The following is a 24180-nucleotide window of genomic DNA, read 5'->3' as shown; positions in this document are numbered from 1 at the left end:
TTTATCATGTTTTAGCTATCATGTGTCTGTCGTCTATGATCACCTCTCTACCAGTCTGTCTATGCATTCTGTGTATCTATCCTATCTGTTTGTGTATCTAATCCACTTGTCTCTATATACCTACCAGACTGTCTGTCTGTCTATCCATCCATCCATCTATCCAGCTCTCCATCTATATTTATCTATCTCTGTATCTATCTATCTATCATCTATCAACGTGTCTATTTGCCTACCTATCTGTCTTTCTGCCTATCTATCTTCCTACCTGTCTATGTATCTATCTGATCTTTCTGTCCATCTGTCTGTTTACCTATCATATTGTGTATGTATCTATCTATCCATCTATCTCTCCCATCTCTCCATCCATCTATCCACCCATCCATCCATCCATTACCCATCACCTGTCTGTCATCTATCTGCTCTTCTGTATTTTCCATTAACTCTTCGCTCAGATGTCTCTAGCAAATCACACAGAAACAAATTTCTTAATAGACACCCAGCCCGTGAAGTGTCAGGCAGACCAGAAGGTTAATATGAATCACACACAGGGTTCATCCGTCAAGAAGATAAAACGGTTGTGAATATTTATACGTCCAAATTCATCAGATTCCCCTCAGATGGCCTGCAGCATATATCCCTTCCTTCATATTATTGACCGCTAGAGGTCACCATTGCTTAACAATAAATGAACCTTGGCGTCCAGGGCTTTAATAGATGAGGTTGCGAGCAAGGTTTTCTTTGTATTACTAGGTACGTTCTATTAGGATACATTCTACTTACAGAATATAATAATGGGAAATATTGTTAGTAAGTACAGTTTTGGAACATATTGTTAGACTATTGGAATTATTGGAATTAAATAGAATTAAATAGAATAAAATAAAATTAGATTATAATAGGACATATTCAAATGAATATATTAGGATAATTATGTAAATAATTATTGGGATGATTAAAATACTATTAGGATATATATAATCCATTCAAATATTAGAATACACTATATTAGAATATTAGAAAATAGAACGTTTCTCTTTTTAATGGAATATCATCGATTTTCTAATATATTTCTAATATATCAGGAGTAGAATAGAAAATAGTGCAGGTACCTATGCGTTTACATTAACATATTTCTGTTTTACACATCTCCAGTTGGAGTGAGTCTGGGTTTTCTGGAGGGATTTCTTTTACTTTTCTTTTCTTTTTAATATTCATTTACTTATTTATTTATTTATTTATTTTGCTTATTTAGTTTTGAGAGACAGAGAGAGACAGAGCATGAGCATGGGAGGGGCAGAGAGAGAGGGAGACATAGAATCTGATGCAGGCTCCAGGCTCTGAGCTGTCAGCACAGAGCCCCACGCGGGGCTCGAACTCACAAACCGCGAGATCATGACCTGAGCCAAAGTGGGACGCTGAACCCACTGAGGCCCCCAGGCGCCCCTGGAGGGATTTCTTGACAGTGATGACTGTCTGTGCCGCAAGCCTGGCTGATCCCTCCTGGGCATTCCTTGGTCCCTGCTGTTGTACGAGACTCCGCCCTCACCTGGACCCGTTCTGAATTTCCTCCTTGCCCCCTGCAGCTGCTCCCTGTGTTGGCCAGGGGACATTTCCCTGGCAGGAGCTGGAGTTGTCCGCCCCCCCCCCCCCCCCAACCAGGGCACCATTGCTGGAGCTGTATGGGGAAAACAGGAACAAAAACGTATGCACATTCAGCTCTGCCGTCAGAAAAAAAAGGCCATCGCAACACTCCTCAAAGACGCTTAAGGAACCCTAGGGTTCCCTGGGACCCCGTATTGAGAATCGTGGCCAGCCGGCTTCACCGAGTGCCCCTCAGACTCTTTCTTACCCTACACTCGGCCCCTCACCCCCTCGCACAGCCCAGCTCGTTGTCTTTGCCCCTTTTCCTACAGGACGCACGTTTTAACGTTTTCTACGCAAGTCCCAGGTCTTTGAGGAAAAGCATCGAAAAGCATGGCGAACGGGTCGCACCTGCCCTTCCTGTTTTCTCTGCAGAAAAGTTCTTTCTTCTTGACAGACTCTCGCCTCGAACCCATGTCCCCCAGGCTCGCCCCCAGTGTGGTTTTCTAAGAGGGTGACGGGGAACGTGACGTTGGCACGATGTGGTGCCTCTTTCTGGACGATCCATTCTACTGGAAGGTGTAGGTGGCTGGGTCGGATCTGGAAAAGGCATCGCGCAGCGATGATCTTCTTTTTCCGCTTGTTAAACTCCTGCTGACATAGCTTCCCGGTGACGCGGTCCTGTAACGCCTGCTTCCTGAGAACACTTTGTTTCATGCCGTCCTTAAACGTCGTTAGGTACGTATGACACATTGTCTCCTGGTGTCGGACGGGTGCGTTTCCCCGATGAAATCATACGGCCCGGTGTCCTCAGATGGGCCCGCCACCCAAGAACGGACGACGATGACTCTCCCAACCCCGGTTACACAAAGCATCTGGCAGACGAGGGAAGGTTGACTCGGGAGCTGTTAACTTGATAGGCGTAGTCGGATGGTGAGGACCGGCTGAGAATCTGCGTGCGTGTAGACCTTTCCTCCCGAGCCTGGTCTGGCCGGGTTCCCAGTGCGAGGCAGCTCGTAACTCTGGAAGCAACGGTGGTCGGAGGAGTTGGAGTCACGAAACCCTAATCACCGGCCGCTCCGAGACACGGCGCTTGTCTGCACGACGCTGAGCCTCTGTTTATGGATCTGGAACGTCACTTCAGAAAACAACGCGATTTCATGCCTGCATCACCCACGGCCACACGTTCACCTTTATGCAGCGTTTTCCACATCCCCTTCTCACCTGCCTCCTCTCCCTCAATGTGCCCATTCATTTCCTTTTTTTGTACGTTCTGTTCTGTTCTTTGTTTTCTCCATTTTCCACTTCTCTGTAATATACGTGCAGAGGTAATGGGTCTATTCTGTGCATCAGTAGCTGGCAGGACAGATGGCTAAAACCAAGGTGGCTTGGGATAGGAATTTATCGTTTTTCCGTTCTGGAGACCCGAAGGTTGAGATCCAGGCACGGGCAGGGCTGCTGAGATCCAGCAGGCTCCAGGGGACGGTCCTTCCTGCCTCTTCCAGCTTCTGGAGCTCCAGGCGTCCCTGGGCTCGTGGCCGTGTTCCTCCCGTCTCTGCCTCCCTCTTCACGCGGCTTCTCCTCTGTGTCTGTGTCTCCTGTCTCCTACAAGGACCCTTCCATTGGATTCAGGGCCACCCTCAACCAGGATCAGCTCCTCTCCGACCCTTCACTTACCCACATTTTCAAAGAGTCTCCAAATAAGCTCATATTCACAGATTGTCAGGGTAAGAAGGTGAAAAAAATTGAAAAAAATAAAAACTGTGCTCTGTTTTGTTTTCTGTCATTTGTTTTTATTTTTTTCAATTTTTTGTTTATTTTTTTAAATGTTTATTTTTGACAGAGAGAGAGAGAGAGGGGGACAGAAACCATGAGTGAGGGAGGGGTAGAGAGAGGGAGACACAGAATCAGAAGCAGGCTTCAGGCTCTGAGCTGTCAGCACAGAGCCCAACACGGGGCTCGAACTCACGAACAGTGAGATCATGACCTGAGCCGGAGTTGGACGCTCAACCCACTGAGCCACCCAGGCACCTCTCTGTTGTTTTTTTTTAATGTCAGAAATTAATTTGGAGTATTGAAGGTTATAAGTTATTTTCACAGCTTGTTTCACTTAATTAGAAGTTCCACTTCTAAAGAATCCAATTAACGGTTATACTTTTGAGTTGAGGGTCTTAGCCTTGGGAAGGAACTATGAGCCAGTATCCAAAGTACAGCCTGTGCCTCGGGCATGTAGGTAGGGATCTGGGATTTATTTCTTGATTAACTTCTGGATTTTTTTTCCTCTTTGCAGTTTTAACTATATTTCTTGTTTCAGATTTTTTTTCTATTTCAAGCTATTAGAGAAGATACATATGTTGCTTTCTCTTTTTATAAATTAAAGAAGGTTTTTTATGTGTATTTTTGAGACAGAGACAGAGAGATAGAGTGTGAGCAGGGGAGGGCCAGAGAGAGAGGGAGACACAATCCCATCCAGGCTCCAGGCTCTGAGCTTTCAGCACAGAGCCCGACGTGGGGCTCGAACCCACGAACCATGAGCTCGTGACCTGAGCCGAAGTCAGATGCTCAACCAACTGAGCCACCCAGGCACCCTGTGAAGGGGTGACATTTTTAATGCCAGAGACCGACCCCCACCGTCGATCACGTGCTCTAATGGTCATTGCCTTGTCTACGCTGGCCATTCCTCTGCTGCATTCTTTTCCTCCTGGATCCAGCCGTGCTCCGTGTGTCCCAAGATTCCGGCGTCCCCAGCGTGCAAGGAAGGAGTCCATGTGCAACAAATTGTGCCCTGCACGTGTGTTGAGTGGAAATCGTTAGGAAGCAGGATTTTTTCCGTGCTTGCTCTCCGCTAAAAATAGATGTTTATTTTTCTTACAGGTTTCCTCCGTTTTTTGATGACAACCCATTTGGCATTTATCAAAAAATTCTCGCGGGCAAAATAGATTTCCCCAGACACTTGGATTTCAGTGTAAAGTAAGTAAACCGTTTTCCCCCCCTCCTGGTGGGGGTGGTGGGGGCGTGTTGCTTTGGAAAGACATCAGATTTCCCAGACACGGCATCTGCCCAGCAGCATAGCATCTTGCATTATGAACGTGTCGTGACACAACTCTTTGGGTCATTTTCTTTTCCCCTGGAAGGGAAAACGTTGTCATTATTCTCATATAATGATGCTTCCCCTTTTCACAACTCTTGGCCGGGTTTTATGCCTTTTGAAAGAAATGACATTTACAAGTAGCCAGTGAAGGCATTTGTTAATTGCATTTACTAAGAGAGCCCTTCGGGTATTTGACGAGAAGGGTCCCCCCTCCCCGTCCACCACCCCCCGCCTTTTCCTTTAGCTAGTTTTACGGTTGGCGGAAACACGGATGGCTTTAGCAACGTTTGTCTTTTTTTCTCCTGCTTGAATTATTTTCCTTCCTAAATTCTTTCTTTCACGCTGAAATTTAGACTGATGAACATCTGCTACAAGAACTTTTCTGTAGGTTCAGTGTTAGTAACTTTGGGAATGCATTTCATGAAATTTGTGGCGGGGGGGTGTGGAAAACTAAGTTTTTTTTTTTAATTTTTTTTTTTTCAACGTTTATTTATTTTTGAGACAGAGACAGAGCATGAACGGGGGAGGGGCAGAGAGAGAGGGAGACACAGAATCGGAAGCAGGCTCCAGGCTCTCTGAGCCATCAGCCCAGAGCCTGATGCGGGGCTCAAACTCACGGACCGCGAGATCGTGACCTGGCTGAAGTCGGACGCTTAACCGACTGCGCCACCCAGGCGCCCCAAAACTAAGTTTTTAAAAACACAAGGATGGTTTCTTTTTAAATTTATTTTTCACGTTTATTTATTTTTGAGAGACAGAGACAGAGCGTGAGCAGGGGAGGGGCAGAGAGAGGGAGAGACACGGAATCTGAAGGAGGTTCTGGGCTCCGAGCTGTCAGCACAGAGCCCGACATGGGGCTCGAACCCATGAACCGTGAGATCGTGACCTGAGCCGAAGTCGGACACTCAATCCACTAAGCCTCCCAGGCGCCCCTCCAGGCAGGCTTTAAAAGACTAGCAAGAGGAGGTTCCATTTAAAAATAACCATCCAGAAGGGGGACACCCTGTGCCGTGAATACGAAGACACTGAGATGCCAAGACAGATACAGCACGCAAAAAGGTTTCTTTTCTCTCGAAAGAAATGAAAAATATTGTATAGAATTTCCATCCTGTGGTCCAACCAGGGACCCTGGGACCCTGGACCATTACATAGATCACCACGGGTCTTGGGATCTCAGCCATCCCAGCTCGTCATGGAGCCCGGGGCGCAGTGTGAGTCTGGCTATGTGCTCCTGAGCCGGGGACATCAGGCCCATCAGGAAAGCTTAGTCACTGAAAGCTGCATCATGGAGTTTTTGAATCTGGGCTGTGGGTCTTTCGATTGGCCTGGGGGGTTTCAATATCTATTTTTTTTGCATGTTATATTAAAAGGCTCATTTTCTGCACAACAATTTTTTTAATGTTTTTAATGTTTTCTTTATTTTTTTTCATAATTTAAATCCAAGCTAGTTAACATAGCGTAATAGTGATTTCAGGAATAGAATTTAGCGACTCATCACTTAATGACACTCAGTGCTCGCCCCAGTAAGTGTCCTCCTTAAGGCCCATCATCCATTTAGCCCATCCCCCACCTACCTCCCCTCCAGCAGCCCTCAGTTTGTTCTCTGTATTTAAGAGTCTCTAATGGTTTGCCTCCCTCTCTCTTTTTATCTTAATTTTCCTTCCCTTCCCTATGTTCATCTGTTGAGTTTCTCAAATTCCACATATAAATGAAATCTTATGATACTTGTCTTTCTCTAATTTTGCTTAGCATAATTCCCTCCAGTTCCATCCACGTGGTGGCAAATGTGTGTGTGTGTGTGTGTGTGTGTGTGTGTATACACCACATCTTTTTTTTAAAAATGTTTTTAATGTTTATTTATTTTTGAGAGAGACAGAGACAGAATGTGAGTGGGTTGGGGCAGAGAGAAAGGGAGGTACCGAATCCAAAGCAGGCTTCAGGCTCCGAGCTGTCAGCACAGAGCCCGACGCGGGGCTCAAACTCACGAGCGGTGAGATCACGACCTGAGCCGAAGTCGGACGCTCAACCGACTGAGCCACCCAGGCGCCCCCCACATCTTCTTTATCCATTCATCCATCGATGGACGTTTGGGCTCTTTCCATACTCTGGCTATTGTCGATAGTGCTGCTATAAACATTGGGGGGCATGTGTCCCTTTGAAACAGCACACCTGTATCCCTTGGATAAATGCCTAGTAGTGCAATTGCTGGGTCGTAGGGTCGTTCTATTTTTAATTTTTTGAGGAGCCTCCATTGTGCTTTCCAGAGCGGCTGCACCAGTTTGCGTTCTCACCAGCAGCCTGCACAATGATTTCATCCACGTTTCCTCAGCCCTGGGATCTCTGTGTAGCCCACCCAGCTTTGCATACGTTACTTAGAAACTGATAATCGGTTAAGAAACAAGGGCTAGAGGGGCGCCTGGGTGGTGCAGTCGGTTAAGCGTCTGACTTCAGCCAGGTCACGATCTCGCAGTCCGTGAGTTCGAGCCCCGCGTCGGGCTCTGGGCTGATGGCTCAGAGCCTGGAGCCTGTTTCCGATTCTGTGTCTCCCTCTCTCTCTGCCCCTCCCCTGTTCATGCTCTGTCTCTCTCTGTCCCAAAAATAAATAAACATTGAAAAAAAAAATTAAAAAAGAAACAAGGGCTAGAAAAGGTTGAGGCCAAAGGGAAATTGATCCTCTCTCCAAATGCCGACCGTGTGGCTGTGGCCATCCTGTGATTGCCCGGTTCCATATCAAGATGTGTATACTCTCTGTCTCTTTCCCCCCAATAGGGACCTCATTAAGAAACTGCTGGTCGTTGACAGAACGAGACGGCTCGGAAACATGAAGGTCAGTGTTTCTTTCCGTACGTATCACCACTCTGGCCCCTGTCACTTCTCACCACACATCCCTACGTATGGAAACAAAGGCACGGTATTGGTGTTTGGTGATTGGACAGATTTCAAATCTGGGTGTCTGGGTGTGCCCCGTCCGACTGGGTCTACACCCCATCCCATTTCTCTCCCAACGAGGAAATGACTCAACCGTGATCTCGCGGCTCTCGGTATTTTGCTGGTTTGTTTCTGCTTTTCGAATAGCGTTACTGACCTACACGTCACATACCGTGTGCAGCCATCACCACAGTCAATGTTACAGAAATTTCCTTCATCTCAGAAAGAGACCCCATACCCTTCTGCTGTCGTTACGCTATCCTTCTGTCCCTCCTGCCCTGAGTAACCACTAATCTACTTTGTGTCTCTGTGGATTTCCCCATTCTGGGCTTTCCTGCAAAAGAATCACACCATCAGTGACCTTTTGTGTCTGGCTTCTCTCCCTGAGCGTCATGTTCTCAGGGCCCATCCGTGGGCTAGCAGGTGTTAGTGCTTTATTCCGTTTTATGATGAGTCGTACCCTGATCATGGATGGAGCCCGTTGTGTTTCCTTATTCGCCTGTTGATGGATGCTTGCGTTGTTCCACCTTTGGGCTGTTGTGAAGGGCGAGATAAACATGCGTGTGCACATTTGCGTGCGAATTAATCATTTGAGGTGGACATTGTGTATGATTTCCACACGCTTTTCATGTGGAGGGCGACGTATTTAAGGGATTGTTGCATAAAGGGTATGGTATCTTCTATGCATGTTGTGGTTGTGTTATGGGATCTCCGAGCCTAAGAGAGGGTGTGAACATCTTCTTAGCTATTTCTAGTTCTGGACGTCCATGGAGGAGCTTAAACTTGGGCCAGTGCATTGGCCTTGTCTGCTCTAATCTTGGAAGACACAGACCCGTGTGTGAGGCGTGGTCTTCAGCAAGCTCTCGGGTCGCTTTGTGTATGTGGATGTATTTGTGTCACTGTGCCTGCTGCAACAAAGGACCAGAAGTTTGAGATCCAGACGTGGCAGGACCACTCAGATCCGGGCAGAGCAGGGCTGGGTGCCCTCCTGAGGCTCCAAGGAAGGGTCCTTCCTGCCTCTTCCAGCTTCTGGGGCTCCAAGCGTCCCTGGGCTTCTGGCCACGCCCCTCCCATCTCTGCCTCTGCCTTCACTTGGCTTTTCCTCTGTGTCTGTGTCTCTCCTCTTCTGTCTCTTATAAGGACACCTGTCACTGGATTTAGGGCCACCCTGATGACCTCGTCTTAACTTGTTTACATCTGCAAAGACCCTATTTCCACACAATTACACTGACAGGTACCAGGGCTAGGACTTCGATGTATCCCTTTTGTGTAGGGCACAATTCAACCCATTTGTCCTTCACATTATTCACGGACACTGGCTCCTATGTCCACGTCTCCAAGGAGGGTCTTAAATGTTAATTTATGGGATGTTACCGGTGCAGGGAACACATCCACGAAACAGATTAGTTCTCCGTTCGATCTTACTGCCGTTTTATGACAAGTCGTATGAAAATTGTCTGATGGATTCACAGCTAAGCTCCAAGACCATGCCTTGCTAGAATTGCTTGCCATGTGATTTCTTTACGTTGCCTGATTAGAAATGGTGTGATGGGCTTGTGAGGGGTGTTATCCATAAGAGGCTAGCGCCTAGGACTCTAACTTGAACAACCAAGAACGCGGCCACTGCACGTGGTAGTCGGATGCCACAGCCACGGAGTAGTAGTGAGGGGAACCCTCCAGGATCAGAAGCTCTCCCTACTCTTCCTCAACCTGATGTTTTGAAAATAAATGTTGCTTTTTCAGAAGAGTTTTAGATGTGGAGAAAAACTAAAAAGATAGTACAGAGAGCTCCCGAATACTCACACCCAGTTTCCCTCATTCCGAAACATCCTACTCCAGCGTGCCATGTCTGACATGATTGGCTAAAGTCCAACTCTGTTTGATGTTGTTCAGTTTCCCCCAATGTCTTCTTTGTGTTCAGGAATCACATCGGTGTCCCATACTGCATTTCGTCATCATGTCTCCTTTGGTTTTTGTCTTTTTTTTTTTAATGTTTATTTATTTTTGAGAGAGAGAAACAGAGCGTTGGTGGGGGATGGGCAGAGAGAGAGGGAGACACGGAATCCGAAACGGGCTCCAGGCTCCGAACTGTCAGCCCAGAGCCCAACGCGGGGCTCGAACCCACGAACCGTGAGATCGTGATATGAGCTGAAGTCAGTTGCCCAACTGACTGAGCCACCTGGGCGCCCCTCCTTTGGTTTTTCTTGACCGTGGCACCTTCTCAGGCTTTCTGTGTTTCTGAGGATCTTGAGAGTTTGAAGACTTAACCAGTTATTTTGTAGAATTCAGCCCTACTGGGATTTGTCACATGTTCCTGTCAGGATTAGCCCAGGATTATGGGATTTGGGGAAGATTTCCCCCACCCAACTAAAGACCCCCAAACCCACAGAGATAAATTGGATTTTCTCTGTTCCTTTCAGTTCCTATAATTTCATGTCATCACTTTGGTCTGTCACATGCATTTTGGAGGTGGGGGGGGAATATTGCCTGTGTTTGTGTTTTCAAGGAGGCTTCTCCCATGTGAGGTGTAATTGACATAACATTGTGTTGGTTTCAGGCGTGCGTTATAACGACATGATATTTGTGTTTGTTTCCTGTAAGGAGCAAAGATAATTCTTTCACGTGGACATCTCGCTAAAAACGTAGGGGCGGCGTGTTGTGTGTCCCAGAAAGTCTTCGGGACCTGCTTCTGTGTGTTGACTTCCAATCAAACACAGCTCTGGTGATGGTTAAAATGTACGATGCATGTGTCACTCGCGTCCCTGGTGCACCACATCCAAATAGAGGTAGAGGAGGCTGGCCTGCTGTGCTTCTCTAGGTACCTTGGCCCCTGGGGAGGTGAGCCGGCCCGCCTGGAGCAGTTTGGGTTTGCAGAGAAGGAGGCACAGAGCTAGGCCATGGGTGCTCCGGGCTTTCATCTGAGCCCCTCCGTCCAGGAGTGCGGTCTGGATGTGTCCTCGCAGCAGCCTCTTCTTACGAGTGGACACGTGCCGTGGTAATGCCACAAACACGCAGCCAGGAGCAGGGTCCTTGGCCACGACTTCAAGGATGACGCAGATGCCCCATCGGTAGAACGTGATGGGAGGAGCTCAGTGACCACACCAGGCCTCCTGGGATGTTCCGACCTAGGGAATCTGGAAAAAGCACACACAGACATCCAAGCTAGGACTTACAGTCTGGGTGGGGTTTCACCATGTGGATACTGGCTGGAAGAGGCTACAGAGACTGCCTCATCAAAATGAAAATATGTTCCCGAGTAGTAAGTGGTCTAGTGCAGGTTGCGTGTAGATAGACGTGTGTGCTTTCGCCAGGCTGACCGTCTCTCCCTTCTGCGTGGTGTTGTTGTCCTTGTCAGGGTGTGTCCCTGCCTTCCGGGATGGTGGTTGTAGCTTCCTGCTGCACGTGTGCCCGTTGTAGGCTTTCTCCATCCACGCACTCATTTGTCTATTGAAAAGGGCGTGTGTTCCCAGTGTAGAGCCCAAGGGCCTTAGCTTGGCATTCACCGGCCTCCTGGTTCCTCCCCAGCTCAGCTTAGGGTGCACTGATGTTCATGGTGCAGCCTCGCGCCAGCCGTGGTGGGCTAATCACCCCTCCACACACCTTTCTCCGTGTTCACTGCCCACCTTGCTGGTTTTCTCCTGTTAATGCCCTTTATCTGCACTCTTTCTTCCTTGTGTTCTACCTGTCTCTCTGTCTGCCTATTTGTCTGTCATCCACCTATCCATCTATCCACCCTGTATATCTATCTATCTATCAATCTATTATCTGTCCATCCATCCATCCATCCATCCATCCATCGTCTATCAACCATCTATTTATCCATCATCTATCCTTCCATTTGTCTATCCATCCATCCATCCATCCATCCATCATCTATCAATCAATAATCTATTGATCTGTCATCCATCTATCCATCCATCCATCCATCCATCCATCGTCTATCAATCAATCATCTATTTATCTATCCATCATCTATCCTTCCATCTGTCTATCCATCCATCCATCCATCCATGCATCCATCCATCCATCATCTATCAATCTATCATCCATCTATCCATCTATCCATCCATCCCTCATCTATTTATCCATTATCTGCGTATGCACACATCATATCTATTACCACCTATCTATCCATCACCTGTCATCTATCTATTATCTATCCATCATCATATCTACCTATCTATCTATCTATCTATCCATCCTATCTAACTACCTACCTCTTTACTTATCCCTATCTATATAGTATAATCCGTTACCACCCATAGTAGAGTTTCACTTACTTGAGAGTAAACTTCCAATCTTACTTGCCTTCTCTCCACATCACTCACAGTAACACTCAACAGGTATTTGCTGTTTGACTTAGAAGTGAAGGGAGAGTATTTTTTTCCCAATAGGGAAAGAGGAATGGTTGTCAAAATAATACGATTAGGGAAAAAGTGGAAACAATTCACATCACCATGTCTTTCCTTTTGTAGATACAGTAATTGAGAGCTTTGTTGTTTGAGGATGAAAAATTGAAAAGGTTAAAAATATGAGCTTTACACTGTAAAACATTTCACAAACGAAATGTTACATTCAGATCCACTGGCTTCTTCCCATGTCACAGAATTCGTGTATTTCTCTCTCCACAGTTTCCAACATTTAATCGATTAAAAAAGTTGTTCCGAGGACCATAAAAAGGGAGAATAAAGGGAGGGTCGAAGGCCAGACACTTGGGAGGCGTTTTCAGAGGCCATGCTGCCGTCGGTGTCTGCAACGTGGCCATCAGATCACACTTGAGAAACACACAGGCGTTAGCGCACCATTATTAGTCCACAAACTCACTAAGACTCTAATTGGAAGGTACTGCTGAGTGGGTGGCTGTTCAAGATCTGTGAAGTTGGACATCGTGGGTTTGAGTCCTAGTCATGTGACTTAATAGCTTCCCAATACCGAGCCAATTACATCCTTCAGTGAACCTTGGTTCCTATGTCTGTATGATGAGGATACTAAATACCAAAGAAAATCATCAAGATGAACACAGGTGACAGATTCAGAAATGACTCTGTGTCTCTCTCTTTATCTCGGGAGCCTGAGCTGGCATCACACGTTCATGTGTGATCCAGAGGTTGCTGCTATGAAGGAAAGTGAACAAAACACAAAGGGCTTCATTGACTGGTGTCCCCCTCATAGCGTAGGGTCCAGGGACAGTTACTCAAAACAGCAAACTTTGTGTGTGCGTGCATGTGTGTGCCCGCACGCACTAACCTAAGTACAGTAGACCTTCTCTGGAATATTTTCTTTCCTGTCCTGTCAAAATTCTGTCTGCTGATGGTGTCCCTGTTTCTTCTGAAGAACGGAGCGGAGGACGTGAAAAGACACCGGTGGTTCCGAACTGTGGATTGGGAGGCGGTCCCACAAAGGAAACTGAAGGTACAACATACGTAAGCGGGTGGGTCTCAGCTTGGCGTCTTTTACTCGTCAACAAGGGGCACAGAGTGATCCTGTGACTCGTTTGTTTGTGGCTGACACCTTGTTTAATTTGTGTAACAGAGCAGAGCATCTCAAATCGTTAATACAACAACATCCCAGTTCGATGTTAAGTCTTAGCGATAAAGAGACACCTGGAGGTCACGGGTTGAGACCCCTGGCAGTAGATTAGATGAGGAATATTCTCTAGATCATTCTTTGAAGTGAATATATATACTGATATGCATATATAAAAATATATATAATTATAAATAATTAAAATGAGAATAAATAATAATAAACAAAGTTAAGTAATTACTTATGTTTTTAACGTTTGTTTATTTCTGAGAGAGAGGGAGAGAGCAAGACAGGGAAGGGCAGAGAGGGAGGGGGGCAGACAACCTGAAGGAGGCTCTGAGCCGACAGCAGAAAACCTGATGCAGCCCTTGAACTCATGAACTGTGAGATCATGAACTGTGAGTTCAATGCCTTGAACTCATGAACTGTGCAGCCCATGAACTCATGAACTGAAGTCAGATGCTTAATTGACTGAACCACTCAAGCGCCCCTAAACTGAATGTAGTTTTGAAAAAAAATTTTTAAGTTTATTTATTTATTTTTGAGGGAGAGACAGAGAGAGTGACTGGGGAAGGGGCAGAGAGCAAGGGAGAGAGAGAGTCCCAAGGAGGCTCTACGCTGTCAGCATGGAGCCCGATGTGGGGTTCGAACCCACAAACTGCGAGATCATGACCTGAGCCGAAACCAAGAGTTGGACGCTTTACCCACTGAACCACCCAGGAGCCTCCCTAAACTGAATGTACTTTTGACACGACTCCTTAATTAGGTGACATTCTCAACCTTATACTTCTTGGACTCGATGGAGAGACCTAAAAAATGCTAATGCTCGGCCCCCCAACCCAAAAGCTAACATTCAGCCCAGACCACCAATGTCTCAATGAGCTGCTTTTAACTTTTAAGTATTTTATTGTCTTAACTGACTTACTTTTTCCAATTCAATAAGTAACATATTTTCGTTGTTCAAAAACCAAATAGGGGGGCACCTGGGTGGCTCAGTCAGTTGGGCGTTCCGTCTTCGCTCAGGTCACGATCTCGTGGTTCGCGATTTTGAGCCCCACGTCAGGCTCTGTGCTGACAGCTCAGAGCCTGGAACCTGCTTCCGATTCTGTGTCTCCTTCTCTCTCTGCCCCTCCCCCACTCATGTTGTCGCTGTCTCAAAAATAAACACTAAACAAAAAAAAAATGAAAAAAAAAAACCCCAAACCAAATAGATATTAGAAGGTACGCATTGCCATGGCTGAGTGTTAGTCTCTTACTCTATTTCCTCCTAAGCCCCTTGCTTATTTTTTTTAAATCCTCATGATTATTTATGTATTTTGATAGAGAGACAGAGACAAAAAGAGAGCTCACGTGCGCGCACATGGGGGAGGGGCAGAGGGAAAGAGACAGAAAATCCCAAGCAGGCTCCGCCCTGTCAGCTCAGAGCCCTGCGTGGGGCTTGAACCCACGAACCATGAGATCGTGACTTCAGCTGAAATCAAGAGTCAGCCACTTAACCTACTGAGCCACCCAGGCACCCTTGCCCCTTGCTTATTTTTATAAATAAAGTTTTATTAGTGCACGGCCACATCCCTTCATTCACATTTTGTCTGAGGCTGCCTGACCCCGGAGTGCCAGAGCTGAGCGGTCACAACAAATTCTACAGCTGGCAAAACCAAAAATATTTACTCAGTGGCCGATCACCTCATCTTACCAACGCAGGACTGAGGCTTGACATCTTTCTGGGATTTTCCCAAACTCTGGCCACTGGACCAGCTCCCTCAGAATCCCTGAGACCACGGCTGGCCTGGAAATCTGCATTTAACAAGCGATCTGGGTGGTTCTCCCTCTAGACTTCAAGGAGCAACTGCTGGGTAGCGTGTTTCCTCTCTTCGTGGAAGTTTCAGATTCGAAACTTCCCACGTTCATAAGCAAAGGAAAGACGGCTTGGGTTTTCTGTGCTTTTTATTTTTTCTCAATTCCTCTCCATTTTTACGTAAAGCCGTAGACACGCTGCGACGCACGTCCCTTCCCGATGTGCCTTGTTCCTTCCTAACTGTGCCTTTGTGTCTTGCCCGGGCCCCACAGCCACCCATCGTGCCCAAGCTGTGTGGCGAGGGCGATACCTCCAACTTCGAAGCGTATCCCGACAATGACTGGAACGCGGCCCCTCCCGTCTCGCCGAAGGATTTGGAAGTCTTCAAGAATTTCTGAGGACGCGAATCCACACGTGGAAGGTATATCTTCTCCGTAATTGCACTCCAGTGAGGTTGACACGTCCCTCATCAAGGGGATGTTGCGTTGACCAAGACGGGGGCTTCCCTCATCCAGTGAGACACGAGCAGGGGAGCAGAACATGACCTGGTCCTTCCAAGCATCAGCTTGTTTAAGAAGCATTCCCCCACTCCCGGCCCCCCGGGGCATGTTACTCAAGGTTACTCAAGGTGTCACTCAAGGTGGCCCAGAGACAGTATTGCGTCCCACACCCTCCTCCCCAGACAGACCTGAGGAGCACAATCCGTACGTCTGAGTAAGAGCCCTGCAAGGTGTGTGCGTGCCCGAATGTAGAGACGCATGCCTCCTTCGTAAAACTCCCTGCGTTCTCGACTTTTCTGGAAGCCCTGAGCTCCACTCCACTCTCCCCGTAACACTTACCACGTATTTCCAAAAAGGTGTTTGTTTTTTTAGGTTCCTTTTCACCAAAAAGTGATCATACCAGCTTACCCCTCGTATGAAATTGGCTAAGCTCAGTGTGACATTTAGAAGGATGGGTTTTGAGTCTGTCATGTCTTGGAACCTGCGAAGGTCTCTGACTCTGTGTCTGTGGAATGTCTGAGTTTATGGCTTTGCTTCTCACGTCAAGGCAAGAAAAATGATGTGAAGGAAGAAAGGCGACATATTGCCAGCGATATGCCTACGTGTTGACTTTCCTTGATTTTCGTATTTTTTTTTAAAGTTTATTTATTCTGAGACAGAGAGAGAGAGGGGGAGAGAGAGAGAGAGAACATAAGCAGAGGCAGAGGCAGAGAGCAGGCGAATCCCAGGTGGGGTGCGAGCTGACAGTGTAGAGCCCGACGTGGGGCTTGATCCCTGAGATCATGACCTGAGCCGAAATCAACAGTCAGACACTTGACTGACTGAGCCATTCGGGCACCCCAACGTTTTAATCTGTCTCCGTCATTTTGCACACAGGGCGGAACAGAGGTCCGGCATTTTCCGTGCTCAGTCATCAGGGGTGAGTCTCCGTGCAGGAGGGTATTTCTTCGGGAGACGAAATGGTCTGCCACGGATGAGAGGCAGGCTCAGGGTGAATACTGCCCTCCAGAGCTGACTGATAACTGTATGTCTTAACTGTTCATCTTTGCGAGTTCCTTCTCCATGTTTTTTAGCCCAAGGAAGACGATGTTAGGACAGCTGGAAGGGAGATACCTCACACTTGAGCTTTTATTTGACCTCAGAATAAAATGTGTTCTGTCTAACTGGAAGGTTCTATGGTGAAGCCCATTGAGACAGGATCGAGATTTGCTTGTGAAATCCATGTGATCTATATGCATGACACCATCATATCACATTTGAGACCCACCTTTAAAAGAATGCTTAGTTTGGGGGCGCCCGGGGGGCTCAGTCGGTTCAGTTTCTGACTTTAGCTCAGGTCATGATCTCACTGCTTGTGGGTTCAAGCCCCGCGTCGGGCTCTATGCTGACAGCTCGGAGCCTGGAGCCTGCTTTGGATTCTGTCTCTCTCTCTCTCTCTCTGTCCCTCCTTCTCTCACATTCTCTCTCTCTCTCTCTCTCTCTCTCTCAAAAATAAATAAATATTAAAAAATTTTTTATAAAAAGACTGCTTAGGTTTGTTGTGTTTTGTTTTATTAAGCATCTCACACCCCTTACGATCCCTGCTTGTGGATGTTTGGAATAAGAATTTCATTGAAAAAGTTTCCTCCTGTGTGTGCGTATCGTTGAGTTCCTTTTGAGTTATTGCTGTTATTACAAAATTGACCCCGTTATTTTGCAAACTAACCAAATCCTTTATCTTGTCTCCTGGGAGAAACAGGACGATTTGAACCTGCCGGGGACACTGATGGCTCAGAAGAAGGGTCGTCTACGCGGGATAAGGACGTTTCCGTATTTCTATATATCTGGATGTATACAAAGAGCTTGGAGACCCGTAGAAAGTCATGGACCTGGCCTTATTTAAACAACTGGAAATCTACTGCACAGTAGGAACTTTCAGAAAATTGTTTGGTTGTAGATTTTGTCTTCTCTCTTAGTGCGATGAACCTACTGTGATATCTCAGTTTTCCTCCCAGACTTCACTTTATAAGTTTGAACTCAACATGTTCCGCCGTCACCACAGATGGCGTGCGTGTGCGTGTGTGCGTGTGTGTAAAAAGACTATGAGTGGCGTGCAAATCGTGCATTGATGTCCATGTTCGTACTTGGCACAGCCTGTGATTTTTATTTTTCGAGTCGCTCTTTCAAGAATCTGTTTCCTTGGGGACAAAACCTAAAACGGATACGGTGTGTGCATTTTGTGTCGTCTTCTGTGCATTTCGTAGGTTGTGAAGAAAATTTCGTGTGGTGGGTCCGCGTCTCTTGTCTTTAGTGCGTCATACCTGGTGACGTTAGCTCTTGAAACCAGAAGGGCAGAGACACATCTAGCAGCACGGTGAAAAGGCAGATGTGGAGTGGTCCACACTGAGCGTGTTGCTAGGTGTGGTTCTTCCCAGGACACGGGACGCGCAAAGATGTCCTCGGGGTCCGTGCTGTCCGTGATCCATGACCTTCTGCCCTGTGTTTCCGCTTCCTGATTCTGAACTTTGCTGTACGGACCTCATGGGATTGCCCGTTCCCCCCTGGCTGTGAGTGCTCTGGAAACGCAGAGCTCCTCACATCTGTCCGTGTGACTGGTCGTAGGGCTCAACCAGGACTTTCTGCTGCAGGGATGTCTGTGCACTTAACTAGTAGGTTCCAGAGCCTAGGGCGACGCCAGGAGGACACCTCCACAGACGTCCAAGACCCCTCTGTACCCTTCCTTTCTTCCCATGCTCGCCTGGAAACATCCGTGTCCTCGGGCAGCCAGGAGGGGAGCTGTGCATACCCTGGGAGGTGTGTTGGAGAACGTGGGTGTGGGGCGAGGGTCGCCTGAGGACCCTCTCAAGGTTTCTACAGCTCAGGTGTTCTTGAGTCACCTGCCGGGTCTGCACCATCGGAGACACTTTTCCAGTGCTGCGCTTGCGAAAGCCTTTCCTGTGCATGGAACCACTCTTCTCATTTTTTTTTAATGTTTATTTATTTTTGAGAGATTAAGTGTGAGCGGGTAGGGGCAGAGAGGGGGAGACAGCATCCGAAGGAGGCTCCAGGCTCTGAGCTGTCAGCACAGAGCCCGATGTGGGGCTCGAACCCACGAACCGTGGGATCATGACCTGAACCGAATTGGGACGCTTAGCCGACTGAGCCACCCAGGCGCCCCCTCCGACCCCTTCTACAGCTACATCTACGGGTGTAACGACCTGTCCTGTGGGGAAGTCAGGCATTTTTCTGAAGCAGCAAAGTGTCAGAGGCCATGCAGTGGTCTTTCAGGTCCGGCCAGATGCCACTCACACGCCCAGGAGGCCGGGGCTGTTGGTACTTGAATGTAGAGTGAACAGCGCATAAAAAAGCTTTTAAAAGACCGTGAAATTCAAGGCGTCCAGCGTGTCCCCCTTTCCCGTAAATGACCTGCTCTTCAGGTAGACCTCCGATGAGAAGGTCAGAGTGAGTACAAGATTTAGCAAAATAAACTCTTTGTAATGACGAACTCGACAATTCTTTTCAAAGGGTGTTTCAAAGTGGTGCTTTCAGTCTATGCTGAGCGATCCCCGTCCTATTTGGACAAAGGAGAGGGTCCAGAATGGGCCACACATCCAGTGGATTCTAAACTATTTCACCATCGAATGTTCCAAAACGGAATCAACAAAGTCACTTTGTACGCTCCGATATAAACCCACAAGGGAGAGCAGAGATCTCGCCTTCTCTGACGTATAAAAATAAATTATTATTATTATTATTTTGGAGCTTTGTGCTTAAGAAAAATAAAAATAAATGAAACACCTTTCTTGAACACGATGAAACATTGTGCGGAGATACATGGACCCATACGCCTATTTTTGGGTTTCGTGCTCACCGTCCCGGATTTAATATCTGGCATGAAAATTGCATCAAGATAGCACGGAACGCATTGCCTTAATTTTGGACAGATACACACACACACAAAAACAACCCAACGTTGGAACGCTTGGATCACACGGTTCTTTAAAAACATTGTCATCCGCCATCAGCCATGCAAAACAAATTAAAAATTAAAAGGAATTCCAAGAATACCAGATGGTGTTAAGCTCATTCTTGCCATTTCAATATTCCAAGTGGCACAAGCCATGTGTTAACTGCCCGTGGCTGGGCTGTAAATGAAGCAGGGTGATGTCATACAAACACTGGCTTAATCAAAATGAGTCCCAACCCCCCGGGACCGTCACTATATATAACTGAAAAATAGTTTACTTGGTGGGGGGCACTCTCAAATCTTCAGGGATCAGATCAAATATCCGTGTGCAAAAAAAAAAAAAAAAAAAAAAGCCGTGAAAAAACGTCATGGAAATGTTCGCAAAATTCGCACCAGAAACAAAACTGTACAGTCCTTTTGTCCTATGCAATTTTATGACTTGGCAATATTTTCTGAAATACAAACACCGTTAAAAAAGCATCCTCAGGAAATGAATGTTTCGCAAAGAAGTACGTAGGGGTGGGTGTCGTTTTTTTTCTTTTTTTTTTTTCCTAAGGGGATGGTCACCAGCCCGCCTGGATACACATCTTCAAAACTGAGAAGGTGATAAAGTCGCAACTGGCCGTAACCGCATATCCTACATATTGTTCGACGACATCCAGCCCCTTCTTGCAAAACACAGGTGGGAACCCTCTGTGTCGTGCACAGATCTGTTGAGGCAAGGGTCACATCGTGGTTTCTGAGGCTGGAGTTAAGACGCGTCGAAAGAGATCCCAACTCAACATGTCAGCCGCGTGCCCCGCTCACACCATTGTGAGGCTCTCACATCGCTCTCCCCACCCCTGCCCAGCCACCTGTGAGTAAGCATCTGCTGCCCTGCTGTGTTTCACTCTCTCCGCTCTACTCAAAGGCTCCCGTGGGTGTTCCCACCCCCAGAATCCCCAGTACCCCAGTCGCATCATGTGGGACGCATTGGCCCTTTCTCCGTATGACCTGAGTTGCCTCCGGATTTTGGACCACTTTAACTGTGAAAATATGAACCCGTGCCCTCACCTAAAGACCCCAGCGCCCCACCCCGTGGGTCCCCAGGGCTGCCCCCGCCCCGGGAGCATGTCACGCCGAGTCCCGTCCCACGATGACCTCAAAATTGTCATCCCACCTACGTGGTTATCGTAGTGCGGGAGAAGTACTCGGTTGGATTTTGTTTTTCCAGCCAGTTGATTTTACATCCGGAAACAAATAGGTTCACAGAAGCCCGTGATGGCTCCCACGGCGGGGATCCCGGCATGGGAGGCTTGAGTTCTTTTCCCGGAGGTCCGTCCACCGAGTGTGGGTTTCGTCGGCGTGGGGCCAGTCCTGTGTGCCGTGTGTCCCATTTTCTCACGGAAGTGAGAAGATCCTTCTCATGATGCCACCTTCAGGGGGCGACATCCACCTACCAAAACCAAGAAGACAAGCACACGACCGCTGGTGTTAATGATGCGTGTGGGCAGTTTGGTGTGTGTGTGTGTGCGTGTCTGTGTGTGTGCATGTCTCAGTGGCGGTGGAGGGCAGGACATGAGTTTTCAGCAAGCGTTGCGTGTTCCTATGGAGTCTGCTTTTCGCATCCCAGGGAACAGACCTTCAGAGTAGAAGGCAAGTCCTGTGTCACAGTTCCCTATAAATTACTGTGTTGTAACCCGTTCTGTTGCACTACCATGGGATCTTCCGTGGTCGGCCCCTGTGTTTAGAGTAACGGAGAGAAAGTGTCGTTCCGTGGGTGCTTTAGCGGGTGGGAGCTGTGGCCTTCTGACGCTCGGCGCGCCTTGCGCTCTGAGATGGGTTTTCAGCTCTGGGTGACGACTGTAGCTTCCTTCTCTCTTGCGCTGCGCTTAACGGGGCCACCTGGCTGGGTCGCCCGCGCATCGCGGGGTCCCCGTGGCGGTCCAGTGGGGTGGCCGCAGACACGAGACGGAGTGCCTTTGCGGGTGCGGTGCGCCCCGGCGAGCCAGCACGGGGATTCCTGGGTGGGGGTGGGGAGGGTCGTCACAGCTTCCCACGTGGAGAAAGAAAATAGCCTGTTGCTAATCCTTTCAAATCTTGCACAATGAAAATCACTGTGATTTGTATATATACCCTAGGAAAATTTTACTGCTGCCTAATTTATGTAATAATACTATTCATTCCAGGATTGTTTAATAAAACTTTGTATCTTTTAAGGAGTCTGCTTCTGGTCTGCTTTTTCCATTTACAGAATAAGCTTTTCTATATTCGTCTAGTTCAGGGGCCAGCCCTGGCTCTTTTTCAATTCAACTTTTAATTTTTTTATTGAGGTATAATTGACATACGACACTATTTAGTTTCGGGTATACGACATAAAGATCGGGTGCCCACATATATTGCAGAAATGATCACCACAGTAGGTGTAGCCAACATCCATCACCACACATACTTACAAACTTATTTTTCCTGTGTGGACAACTTTTAAATTCTGTTTTCTTAGCAACTTGCAAATACACGATAAGTATTATTGTATCATTTTTTTTGCAAAGGACCAGATGCTAAATGTTTTCAGCATTACAGGGCACATTGTGTCTGTGAGAGAGCGCGAAAGCTTCCCTAGACAATATGTGTTCCAATAAAGTTTTATTAAAACAAAGCACTGTTCAGGGGCCGGATCTGTTGTTCAGGCCGCGCTTTGCCAGATTCTTACCTGGTGCCTGAGAGTGACCGTGCACATTGCCTTTGCCGCTTGTTAAAAATGTGCCTCCGACATCGTTATCAACAAATACGTTACTTGATTGCACGTTCCCTCTACTCACGTGGCTTGACCCTTGCTGCTTGGTAAAAACATCCCGCCTTCATCACTGAAGCCCACTCGTGTATAGTTGATAATACTGATGTCACTTGCAGCCGGGGAGCAGAATGTCGCGACCAACTGAGGGTCACACAGAAGCCTGTTTACCGGGTGACCAAGCTTGTGCACCCCTCTCGTGGAGACCCCTTGGAAGAGGGAATCTTTCAGGGACAGGCAGGCCAACGTAGGCTCTGGTTCCACATCTTCCGGGCAGGGACTGTTCCAGAATTTCTGTAGAGTCACTGCATACTGTGTTCATGCAAGTCTCTTAACGTCCTTTTGCATTTTTGTGAGAAGGATCCAATAACCTTGTCCCCAGAACGTTAAGGAAAACTTAGGTGCTTCTGTGTCACATCTCTTTTTGCCATTCATTCATCGTTACCGTATCTTGGTTGTTGTGAATAAATAGTGCAGCAGTGAACAGAGCTGTGCACACATTTCTTTGAGATGCCGATCGAAACTACAGTGAGCTATCACGTCCCCTTGTTAGAATGGCTCATCAAAAAGACAAGACGTAACCAGCGTTGGCGAGGGTATCGAGAAGTTGGAACCCTTGTGCGCTGCGGGTCGGAATGCCAACTGGTGTAGCCACTCTGGAAAATAGTAGGAAGGCTCCTTTAAACGTTCAAGCATAGCCAGCAATCCCACTTCTGGGCACACATTATCATCTGGGACTTAAATACTGTGATAGGATAGGATAGGATAGGATATGTGTCCACTTGAAAGGTAGCAGAATTGAGCCTGAGAAAGACTAAGTCATTTGTTTGAGATCTCGCAGTTAATACGTCACGGAGCTCAGATTTATGCTACATCTGGTTCCTGCTCATTCCAGTGAACCATGTGACCCTTCCATAATAAAACTAACGAGACGTTCATTAAAGAGGCTAAGAACCAGATTCTCTGTGTTCCTTCTCCCAAAAACACTGGACGCTGGATAAAACTGTCAAATGCTCAAGACCTACAGTGACTGTGTTTATGCGAGAATTTGGCATTTGATGCTTTGTTTTGTTTTACACAGAAAACTACCATCTCCTTAAACCCCCTCAGTCTGCCGGTCCCAGGGTTTATTTGAACAGGCACGTTTCCTTCCAGAAGTGCATGCGAGAAACAGTCTTGTAAACCCTGTGAACTTGGAAGCTGAGATAAGCTTTTTTTTTTTTTTCGATGGTGGTAAAAAACACATAATAGGAGATCGACCGTCAACAAAATGTTCAGTCCACTTTACAGGGTTGCTAGGTATATGCACGGTGTGGGACAGTACATCTCCGAAAAACGTTCATCTTGCGTCACCCAGACCAGCCAAAGACCAGCTGAGGCGGAGACCTGCCGGCCTTGAGTTTCATCCGAAGCGATCTTCATTCTCAAGGACATCGAGGAGAAAAGACTCGGGCTTTCGTATCTCGTTATACACGTCTGGCTTCCAGCCCGGTGCAGACTCAGCTCTTACAGTCCCCTCGGGAGCAATGTCTCGGAAATCCACTGGCCAAAGAACGAGTCTTAGTAATGAATCAGAATTTGTGTGCAGGACGCTTAAAACCAGCGCCTTGGGAAAAGGGGGGAACCCCACAACGGGCAAGGTTTACAAAGTGGCATCAGTCCAGTAAGTGGGAAATGAACAAAGGTCAGAGATCTGAGCTCTTGGCGTTATAATGCCCTGGAAATACCCGTTTTTCCGTGGACAGAGTTTGGCACGTGACAGAGTTTCTACACGTGACACTGTGCTCATCACATGTGTAGCCACCATGGGGCATCATACCTCCACTTTGTTCTCTGCATTTATGGGTCTGTTTCTGCTTTTTGGTTGCTTGTTTATTCATACGTTTATTCATACGTTTATTCAGATTCCACGTATGAGTGAAATCATAGTGTTTGTCCTCCTAAGTCTGACTTACTTCACTTAACGTGATACCTTCTAGATCCATGTCTCAAATGGCAAGGTTTCATCCTTTTTGATGGCCGAGTAATGCTCCCTTGTGT

General features: G+C 47.2%; 1 protein-coding gene and 1 non-coding gene across 3 annotated transcripts in view; one reads left to right on the top strand and one right to left on the bottom strand.

The window, feature by feature from the left end:
• PRKX (protein kinase X-linked) overlaps nucleotides 1–21565 on the top strand; it is a 70647-nt gene extending 49082 nt beyond the window's left edge. The window contains exons 5-9 of one of the 2 annotated variants that reach the window (XM_043571066.1): nucleotides 4456–4551; nucleotides 7442–7499; nucleotides 12935–13012; nucleotides 15194–15342; nucleotides 17154–21565. In XM_043571066.1, the coding sequence (XP_043427001.1) occupies nucleotides 4456–4551; nucleotides 7442–7499; nucleotides 12935–13012; nucleotides 15194–15319 (358 nt within the window). In that variant the 3' untranslated portion in view covers nucleotides 15320–15342; nucleotides 17154–21565. The remainder of the gene's footprint in view (nucleotides 1–4455; nucleotides 4552–7441; nucleotides 7500–12934; nucleotides 13013–15193; nucleotides 15343–17153) is intronic. The other variant, XM_043571065.1, reaches the window with a different exon arrangement.
• On the bottom strand, nucleotides 4082–4166 carry TRNAR-UCG. The gene has a single exon. It is a non-coding gene; the product is annotated as a tRNA-Arg (tRNA).
• Nucleotides 21566–24180: the final 2615 nt, after the last annotated feature.

Source organism: Prionailurus bengalensis, chromosome X, assembly GCF_016509475.1.
Source record: "Prionailurus bengalensis isolate Pbe53 chromosome X, Fcat_Pben_1.1_paternal_pri, whole genome shotgun sequence".
NCBI lineage: Eukaryota > Metazoa > Chordata > Mammalia > Carnivora > Felidae > Prionailurus > Prionailurus bengalensis.
This window is presented reverse-complemented; position numbering and strand designations above follow the sequence as displayed.